We start from the raw sequence: 10,210 nt of genomic DNA on the forward strand, positions 1-10,210 counted from the left end.
GGATCCATTTTGGTTCCGTACCTGTCCACCTCAGACCCAGCATTTTTCTTTTTCTCTTCTTTTTTCTGGGGGGGGGGGGGAAGGAGTCTCGCTCTGTCACCCAGGCTGGAGTGCAGTGGCGCCATCTCGGCTCACTGCAACCTCCGTCTCCTGGGTTCAAGCGGCTCTTCTGCCCCAGCTTTCCGAGTAGCTGGGATTACTGGCATGCAGCGCCACACCCGGCTAATTTTTGTATTTTTAGTAGAGACAGGGTTTCACCGTTTTGGCCAGACTGGACTCGAACTCCTGACCTCGTGATCTGCCCTCCTCGGCCTCCCAAAGTGCTGGGATTACAGGTGTGAGCTACCAGGCCCAGCAGGCCCAGCCAGCATTTTTCTCAGCGGTTTCTCATCCCTGCTCAATGTAACTTCTCTGATTCAATTCAGTAAGCAGGTCTTGGACTCCTACAACTTCTTTTGTTCGCCTCTTCATTTTTTTTTTCATTTTTTTTTTTTTCTATGAGTCTACCTCTAGGGACTAGAATGTTCGCCTCTTCACAGTTTACAGAGCATTTGTGTGGGTCCTCAAAAAGACTACTGGAGGTGGGGCACAGTGGCTCACACCTGTAATCCCAGCGTTTTTGGAGGCCAAGGTGAGTGGATCACTTGAGGTCAGGAGTTCAAGACCAGCCTGGCCAACATGGTGCAACCCTGTCTCTACTAAAAATACAAAAATTAGTCAGGTGTGGTGGCAAGTGCCTGTAATCCCAGCTACTAGAGAGGCTGAGGCATGACCATCGCTTGAACCTGGGAAGTGGAGGTTGCAGTGAGCTGAGATGGTGCCACTGCACTCCAGCCTGGGTGACAGAGCAAGACGCTGTCTCAGTCTCAAAAAAAAAAAAAAAAAAAAAAAAAAAGACTACTGTGAGAAGTGAGAAAGCTGGACTTACAGCAGTGTCCATTTGAAAATGAGGCCATGGCCGGGCGCGGTGGCTCAAGCCTGTAATCCCAGCACGTTGGGAGGCCGAGGCGGGTGGATCACGAGGTCAAGAGATCGAGACCATCCCGGTCAACATAGTGAAACCCCGTCTCTACTAAAAATACAAAAAATTAGCTGGGCATGGTGGCACGTGCCTGTAATCCCAGCTACTCAGGAGGCTGAGACAGGAGAATTGCCTGAACCCAGGAGGCGGAGGTTGCGGTGAGCCGAGATTGCGCCATTGCACTCCAGCCTGGGTAACAAGAGTGAAACTCTGTCTCAAAAAAAAAAAAAAAAAAAGAAAATGAGGCCATGAGGCCAGCTGGGCACTGTGGCTCATGCAATGCATAATCCCAGCACTTTGGGAGGTCAAGGTGGGCATATCACTTTTGCCCATGAGTTTGAGACCAGCCTGGGCAAAATGGTAAAATCCTGTCTCCATAAAAACAAAAATTAGCTGGGCATGGTGGCATGTGCCTGTGGTCCCAGCTACTTGAGAGGCTGAGGTGGGAGGATCACTTAAGCCCAGGAGGTGGAGGCTACAATGAGCTGTGATTGCACCACTGCATTCCAGCCTGGGTGACAGAGTGAGACCCTGTCAAAAAAAAAAAAAAAAAGGAAAGAAAGAAAGTGAGAGAGAGAGAGAAAGAAAGAAAGAAGAAAGAAAGAGAGAAGGAAGGAAGTAAAGAAAGAGAAAGAAATAAAGAAATGAAGCCATTGGCTGGGCAGAGTGTCTCATGCCTGTAATCCCAGCACTTTGGGAGGCCGAGGTAGGAGGATTGCTTGGGGCCAGGAGTTTGAGACTAGCCTGGGCAACACAGTGAGACCCCCATCTCTACAAAAGAAATTTCAAAAGGAAAAAAGATAGAAAATGAGGCCATGCCCTCTCTGGCAGTAGTAGAGATGTTCTATGGTACATACAGCCGGGAATAAGACACAGAAGGTGTGGGCGGGGCAGATGCTCTGCTAAGATTAGTTGACTGTTACTTCTCAGAAAAGGTGGTCTAAGGGTAAGGAAGTACTTTATAGAACATTCTGACATTTGGGGTTTAATCTGGAGGCTTGCAACGTTTTATTATGTAAGGATTGCAGGAATCTTAACCCTTTATAGCACCCTCATCTGATTCCCTTAAGACCTTAGTTGGGCAGGATGTGGGGTTAGTACATCAAGTAAATAGCCTGGGGAACAGATGTGACTTGCCCTGGGTCACAGAGCAACTCCCTGGAGAGCTGAGGCTGGTACCTAGGGCTCCACTTCCTTCTTTCCATAATTTATTGAATTTATTATGGAAAGAATTCCATAATTCACTAAATTACGGAAAGAAGGAAGTAGAACCCTGGGTGGAGTTACTGTACTGAGCATGAAAGATAGAGTCCTTCCTTTCTGCCCTGGTGTTTCATTTTAAAGGGATTATAGCCATACACACACAAAAAGATAGACACACACACAAGATGAACTGCAAAGCGCAGTAGATACTATGAAGTTCATCAGTATAGACCCTGACAGGGGATCAGAGAGGTAGGGGATGCTCCAGAGAGAGCAGTCAGGGCAGCCTCCTCTTAAGAGATGCCATGTAAGCCAATGAAGTGAATCCTGGGGACAGTGCGGGTGGGGGAATCTTCCAGGACAAGGAAACAGCAGAATCTCAGATCCCAAGCAGCAGGTGGAGTTGAGCTTGATTTTAGAGGTAGGACTGAGCAAGGGTGAGGGAAAGAGAAGGTCCAGGGTGAGTCTCAGGTTCTGGGAGTAGCAGCTGGTTGGATGGTGGTGCGATCCCAGAGGTGGGAAACCCTGGAAGAGAGCCGGGAAACAGCTGAAAATCAGGAGTTGGGTGTTGCCCTTGTTAAGTTGGAGAAGCCTATCGGATATCCAAGGGGAGGTATCACTGGGCACTTGTAACTATAAGTCTGGCTCTTTGGGGAGAGGCCCAGGATGGAAATATCAATTTGGGAATTACTAGCTTGCAGTAAGTATATAAAATCGTGAGATCACCCAGGAAGAGAAGAGAAGGGACACAGGACTGATTACTGGGATGCTCCAACATTTAGAAGTCAAGGTCAAAGAGGAGCCAGAAAAGGAGAGTGCGAGAGAATATCTGGTGAGTGTGACAGAAGGAAAACCAAGAGAGTGTAGCAGCAGTGGATCCAAACAAAGAGTGCTTTAGAAGAGGGTAAGTGTTCTCTATGTCAAATGCTGCCAGGAGATCACGCAAAGTGAGCACATAGACACGACCTCCGCATTTTTCAATATGGAGGGACTTTAGAACCCTGACAACAGGAGTTTCAATGAGCTGATTTGGGCAGAAGCCTGGATGGAGGGAGTTGAAGAATAAATGTTGACTTCTGGATAAATGGCAGATGGAGTGAGACCCCATCTCAAAAAAAAAAAAAAAAAAAAAAAAAAAAAAAAAAAAAGCGGGGCTGGGGACAGGTGTAGCGGCTCACACCTGTAATCCCAGCACTTTGGGAGGCCGAGGCAGGTAGATCATGAGGAGTTCCAGACCACACTGGCCAACATGGTGAAACCCCGCGTCTACTAAAAATACAAAAATCAGCTGGGTGAGGTGTTGTGCGCCTGTAATCCCAGCTACTTTGGAGGCAGAAGCAGGATAATTGTTTAAATCCTGGAGGCGGACGTTGCAGTGAACCGAGATCGTGCCACTGCACTCCAGCCTGGGTGACAGAGCAAGACTCCATCTCGGGGGAAAAAAAAAGTCTTGGTTTTTCATTTGTGATGGACCACAAATGAAAACCAAGACGACCACTTACTCCCGGGAATACAAAAAGGTGTTCAGAGATAGAATCATCATAACATACTACATGGCTTAGCTCAGAGGCATAATCGCAATCTAGCATGACATCATCATGTCTAGAAAACGGTGGATGGACGGTATGTGTCGGTGATGGGGAGGAACTGGCGAAGGAGCTGACCCCTGTCTTTTGAAAGCCTGAATGAATCAGCATCATGAGCTGACATGTAGAAGATAAAAGGGCTGAGAAGATGTGAAAAGTAGGTTGGGAAAGGAAACCTGTAAGGGATGTGTAGAAGGGTCTGGGGTATCTGGGGGACCCATGTGACATATGGGGTGATGTGTTGGAAATGCTGCCAGTCAGCGTAGTATAGAGACTTTTCCCAGTCAGGGGAGGTTCTGAGAAGGTGGGTCCTGGGGGAAAGGGGTCTTGGTGTCAGAGGCCAGTCTTAGAATAGAAATTCAGGTAGACCAATCTGGTCAGCACAGGGGCCCTGGCCTGTCCCATGGCTTGGGCCCTTCAGTCAGTCTGGCTTCATCCATTTTCAGTTGTTGACTCAACTCCCTGCAGTGAAGAGTGGGTAAGGCTCTGGCCTCCCTCCTCACCTAGCCTCACAATGCACGGAGTCTCAGTGGGGCAATGGCCTCAGATCAAGCTCATTTCCAGGCCATGAGTGGAATGAAAATGTCCCTCTTGGACTTACCCAAGAAGCTGCCCACCCCCCAACCAAAAAAAAAGTATTTATTTAAAATTAAAGATGGCCCAGGCACAGTGGCTCACGCCTGTAATCTCAGCACTTTGGGAGTCTGAGGCGGATGTATCACTTGAAGCCAGAAGTTTGAGACCAGCCTGACCAACATGGTAAAACCCCATTTCTACTAAAATGCCCCCTGTGGGAAAATCTCCCAGCTCTTAACAGGAAAAATGGCATTGGCCAGCCCTGGTGGCTCAGCCTGTAATCCCAGCACTTTGGGAGGCTGAGGCAGGTAGATCACCTGAGGCCAGGAGTTTGAGACTAGCCTGTCCAACATAGTGAAACCCCATCTCTACTAAAAATACAAAAATTAGCTGGATGTGGTAATAGGCGCCTGTAATCCTAGTTACTTGGGAGGCTGAGGAGGAGAATCACTTGCACCTGGGAGGCGGGGTGGCAATGAGCCAAGATTGCCCCACTGCACTCCAGCCTGGGTAACAAGAGCAAAGCTCCATCTCAAACAAAACAAAACAAAAAAGAATAATGGCATTAATAATGCACAATACTGCATACTACTGTTAATCAACTTTACAGTGATGCAGGAACTTTTCTTTTCTTTTGTTTGAGACGGAGTTTCGCTCTTGTTACCCAGGCTAGAGTGCAATGGTGCGATCTCGGCTCACCGCAACCTCCGCCTCCTGGGTTCAGGCAATTCTCCTGCCTCAGCCTCCTGAGTAGCTGGGATTACAGGCATGCGCCACCATGCCCAGCTAATTTTTTTTTTGTATTTTTAGTAGAGACGGGGTTTCACCATGTTGACCAGTATGGTCTTGATCTCTTGACCTCGTGATCCACCCGCCTCGGCCTCCCAAAGTGCTGGGATTACAGGCTTGAGCCACCGCGCCCGGCCCCCTTTTTTTTTTTTTTTTTTTTTTTTTTTTGAGACAGAGTCTTGCTCTGTCGCCCAGGCTGGAGTGTGGTGGCATGATCTCAGCTCTCTGCAACCTCCACCTTACAGGTTCAAGGATTCTCCTGCCTCAGCCTTCCAAGTACCTGGGACTACAGGCTCGTGCCACCATGACCCGCTATTTTTTTTACATTTTTAGTAGAGATGGGGTTTCACCATGTCTCCTGATCTCATGATCTGCCTGCCTCCACCTCCCAAAGTGCTGGGATTACAGGCATGAGCCACCACACCCCACCTGATGCAGAAACTTTTCTAAAGCTACTTTTTTTTTTTTTTTTTTTTTTTTTTTTTTGTGACAGTATCTCACTCTCACCCAGGCTGGAGTGCAGTGTCTTGGTCATAGCTCACTGTAGCCTGGGCTCAAGCAATTCTCCCACCTCAGCCTCTGGAGTAGCTGGGACCACAGGCATGTGACACCATATCTGGCCAATTTTTAAATTATCTGTAGAGATGAAGTCTCTCTGTCTTGCCCAGGCTGGTCTCGAACTCCTGGGTTAAAGTGATCTTTCTGCCTTTGCCTCTTAAAAGTGTGAGCCACTGTGCCTGCTTTAAAGCTATTTTTTTTTTTTAATGTATTTATAGGCTGGGTGTGGTGGCCCACACCTGTAATCCCAGCACTTTGGGAGGCTGAGGAGGGCAGATCACAAGGTCAGGAGTTTGAGACCAGCCTGGCCAACATGGCAAAACCCATCTCTATGAAAAATACAAAAATATTAGCCAGGCATGGTAATGGGCACCTATAATCCAAGCTACTTGGGAGGCTGAGGCAAGAGAGTCACTTGAACACAGGAGTTGGAGGTTACAGTGAGCCAAGATCGTGCTACTGCACTCCAGTCTGGGTGACAGAATGGGACTCCATATATTAAAAAAAGTATTTATTTATATATTTAAAATTAGAAATGGCCCAGGCACAGTGTCTCACGCCTGTAATCTCTGCACTTTGGGAGGCTGAGGCAGGTGGATCACTTGAAGCCAGAAGTTCAAGACCAGCCTGGCCAACATGGTAAAACCCCATTTCTACTAAAAATACAAAAATTAACCCGGCATGGTGATGTTTGCCTGTAATTCCAGCTACTTGGGAGGCTGAGGCAGGGGAATTGCTTGAACCCAGGAGGTGGAGGTTGCGCTCTGTCTCAAAGAAAAAAAAAATTAGAGGTCTTACTATGTTGCAGAGACTGGTCTCGACCTATTTCGGTCTCCCAAGTAGCTGGGATTACAGTCATGAGCCTCCATGCCCAGCTCTAAAACTTTTGTATAATAAATTATTGATTTCCGTCCTCACAATGACCCTAGGAGGTGGGTACCATGATTTTCCTTACTTCACACTGGGAGAAAGTGAGGCATAGAGAAGTCCAGTGAGCTGCCCAAGCAATAGAGGCTAGACCCTAAGCCAGGCCACTGGGAGCCAGTGTCCCTGCAATCACAACTGCCCAATGCTGCCTCTCAGAGGGTCCTTGCAGTCCCTGAGGGGTCATTTCTGAAAAGGCCAATGTCACGGCCTGAGTGTAGGAGGCCCCTCCTGGGTGGCTGGCCCCCTCATTGCCCTTGGTGGGGACAGGGCTGCTGCGTCCCCTGGAGCTTCCTGGCAGCACCCAGGTGCACCCTGGAGAGGAGGCCAAGAGCCTGTGGGAACTGGGAGAGCTGTGGGCTGTACACAGCTTCAGAGCCAGGGGGTGCCCGGCCCGAGCCCCAGACCAGTGGGGCCCTCTGGTGGCCCAGGGAGAGAGGCCACGGCCTCTTCAGACCTGCCACCTTGGGATTAGGAACCAAAAGTGGCTTTCTCAGGCTGGGTCCATTTAGCTACGGCTCCTCCTGCACCCTCCCCCAGGCCCGGAGCCCCCTGAGCTCTACTCCCACCCCAGGCCTCAGATGCTACCTGCTCTGACTTCCACAGACTACGGTCCTGGTGAGCGTAGAAATGGGGGCAAGCATTGTCAGTTTTCCTGGGGGGTCTCCCCACCTTTGAACCTGACTTGGTGTTCTTGCTCCCCATGGTAGCTCCCCCGACTCATGTTCCTACCTGGGAGGGGGTGATGGGTTATGTGACGAATGTGCCCGCAAGGCCCCCAGTTTCAGGGCCTGAGTCCCCTTTCCCTGCTCTATGGGTGTACAGGGGTGTGATGTCCTGCACTTCCCCCAGCCGCCTGCCACCCCCCCAAACCCATGAGAACAAGCCCCTCTCATTCTGTGTCCCGTGACTCCATGCCTGCAGCTGCCTTGTCCACAAGGCAGGAATCCCCATTCCTGGAGCAGACAATACAAAGCCCCCATCGTCGCCACTCTGGGCTTGTGATGTTCTTGGTCCCTTATTCTGTTGTCACAGGGCTAACCCTCCCCACACACCTGGCTGTCCCCTGCCCCACCGCTCTTGAGCTGCGCCTGCCCCTGCCTCTAACAGACAGCTTCTCCGTTCATCTTATCTTCTTGGACCCCGAGCCCTTTCTGGGTAACCAGAACGCTCGGAGGCAGCGGCCAGGCGACCCCTAGTCTGCCCCTCTCCCTGAATCCAGAGCTCTGCAGTCCCAGTAGAGGCAGTTGCTGTCATTCCATGGCCCATGACAGCCCGGCGGCCCGCATCCCTCCCCCATGGTCCCCTGCACAGACAGGCCCACGTGTGTCCCCAGATGCCTGAATCACTGCTGACGGCTGGGGACCTGGCAGCTGTGGGCTCCTGGGGAGCCACTGGGGAGGGGGTGGTGGCCACGTCTTGCCTCTGAGCGAACACCTGCGGACATAAATAGGGAGCCAGCAGAGGCAGCAGCACAGAGCCACCAGGCCGAGCTGCATACTGGGCCCACCGCGTGCACCAAGATGCCTGACGCCACGCTGCCTGCCTGCTTCCTCGGCCTACTGGCCTTCTCCTCCGCGTGCTACTTCCAGAACTGCCCGAGGGGCGGCAAGAGGGCCATGTCTGATCTGGAGCTGAGACAGGTACCTCCCACTGTGGGCCATCTCGGGGCTGCCATAGTGGCAGTGCTGATACCTTGGGTCAGGGGCTAGGAAAGAGGGAAGTCATGGGTGATGGCAGTCTTTAGGGGAAGTGCGGGGGAGGAAGAGGGAGGCATGGCATGGCTGGGCAGAGGAGCCAATGGAGTGGGTCAGAGGAGACCAGGCTTTTCGGGAGGCTGGGAAAGGCTGAAGGGGCTCCTGGTCACTGTTGCCATCCAGACAGGGATGCAGGGAAGTGAGGGATGCTTCCCCTGTGACTAGGCTTGGGGCTGGATCAGGGACAATGTGGCATAATGGCCTCCCCTGTGCCCATGGCGTTCTTGCACCTGGACTGTCTGGGGCAGCAGAAGCTCTGTCCTAGCTGGCATTGGAGGCTTTCTTCATCTAGCCCCAGCCTCCCAGCCACAGGCACCCAGGCCCCTACAGAAGATGGCCACCGGTCTGAGTGCACTTGAGTGGGACAGCCTGTGGGGAAGTTCTACTGGGAACCTGGCCTAATTCTCCAGTCCTGGCCGTTTCCTCCATTTTCAGCAGAGCTGAGGGAAATCCAGCTATGATGTGCAATTCTGTCCAGGTGCAATGATGAGCCTTTGAGCAAATTAGACCACACCAGGCTGGGCTCAAAGTCTAACGTGCTATCCGTTGCACCACAGAGCCGGCTGTTGAAATTAGAGTGGCTGGGTGGGTAACCCCTGAAGCCTCCCGTCCTCCTGGTTGGCTCCTATGGGGTCCTGAGGCACCTGGGTGTCTGTGTCCTCCGTGCCCTCCTCCAGGGCTCAGGCCCCTGCCACTCACCTGGTAGGTCATAAGCTGCTGAGCAGGGGGTCAGAGCCCCAGCTGAGGCCCAGGAGCTTGGGGCAGGGGATGAGGAGGCGGGGAGGGGAGGGTAGAGGAAGGGCCAGGGATTTGGATGGGCAGGGCCTCTGTATGGTGGAGCGGGGAGGGGCTGGACCCCAGCTCAAGCCACAGCGGTGACAGGAGGAAGGAGGAAGGGTCTGGAGTGGGGGGGGGTTGAGTGGGGGGCAGCTGCAAGAGTGGCGCCCACCAGCGATGGCCCTGGGGCTAGAGGAAGGGCTCCACGGGAGACCCATCCCCAGCTGAGGGTGAGGACACTGAGGGCCATCACTGAGAGGTCATTCAAGAACCCAAGGTGCCGAGCGGATTTTGACGCCCCGCCCTTGACTGCGAAAGAGGCCCCAGCGCCCTGGCGGGTGCAGCGCTGGTGTCCCGCCCGCACTCCGCCCCAGACCCGGCATCCCCGCCAAGCGGGTTTCCTCTCCAACCCCGGACCCCCGGCTCGCCGCTCCTCCCGCTCATCCCGCCCGTCCCTGCAGTGCCTCCCCTGTGGCCCTGGGGGCAAAGGCCGCTGCTTCGGGCCCAGCATCTGCTGCGTGGACGAGCTGGGCTGCTTCGTGGGCACTGCTGAGGCGCTGCGCTGCCAGGAGGAGAACTCCCTGCCGTCGCCCTGCCAGTCCGGCCACAAGGCCTGCGGGAGCGGGGGCCGCTGCGCCGCCTTCGGCATCTGCTGCAACGACGGTGCGCGGCGGGGGCGCGCTGGGGCTGGGGCGGGTGCTGACCGTGTGGGTGGGGGGGATGCGGGCCGGGGCGGGGGAGGGCCCCCATCCCGAGCTGCGCCCACCCCAGGGTGCCTGCGCTCACGCGCTCACAAGCTCACACGATCACAGAGAGCTGCGTGATCGAGCCCGAGTGCCGCGAGGGCTTTCACCGCCGCGCCCGCGCCGGGGACCGGAGCAACGCCACGCAGCTGGACGGGCCGGCCGGGGCCTTGCTGCTGCGGCTGGTGCAGCTGGCAGGGGCGCCCGAGCCCTTCGAGCCCGCTCAGCCCGGTGTCTACTGAGCCCCCCGCCCGCCCCTACAGCACGGACAATAAA

At 53.4% G+C, this 10,210-nt stretch overlaps 1 protein-coding gene across 1 annotated transcript; it reads left to right on the plus strand.

The window, feature by feature from the left end:
* The first annotated feature begins 8,136 nt into the window (after positions 1–8,136).
* Positions 8,137–10,210, plus strand: AVP (arginine vasopressin). Its single transcript, XM_039479651.2, has 3 exons — positions 8,137–8,300; positions 9,653–9,854; positions 10,004–10,210. Exons 1-3 carry the CDS (start codon positions 8,181–8,183, stop codon positions 10,174–10,176), a joined length of 495 nt encoding a protein of 164 aa, XP_039335585.1. The 5' UTR covers positions 8,137–8,180; the 3' UTR covers positions 10,177–10,210.

The sequence above is a fragment of the Saimiri boliviensis genome, chromosome 9 (genome assembly GCF_048565385.1).
Source record: "Saimiri boliviensis isolate mSaiBol1 chromosome 9, mSaiBol1.pri, whole genome shotgun sequence".
Taxonomy (NCBI): domain Eukaryota; kingdom Metazoa; phylum Chordata; class Mammalia; order Primates; family Cebidae; genus Saimiri; species Saimiri boliviensis.

Bases quoted from the DNA above. Each gene is read 5' to 3' on its own strand.
- AVP (XM_039479651.2), top strand. From the start codon at position 8,181: ATGCCTGACGCCACGCTGCCTGCCTGCTTCCTCGGCCTACTGGCCTTC. The intron at 8,301-9,652 runs GTACCTCCCACT...CCGTCCCTGCAG, and splicing joins CTGATCTGGAGCTGAGACAG to TGCCTCCCCTGTGGCCCTGG. The intron at 9,855-10,003 runs GTGCGCGGCGGG...ACACGATCACAG, and splicing joins CGGCATCTGCTGCAACGACG to AGAGCTGCGTGATCGAGCCC.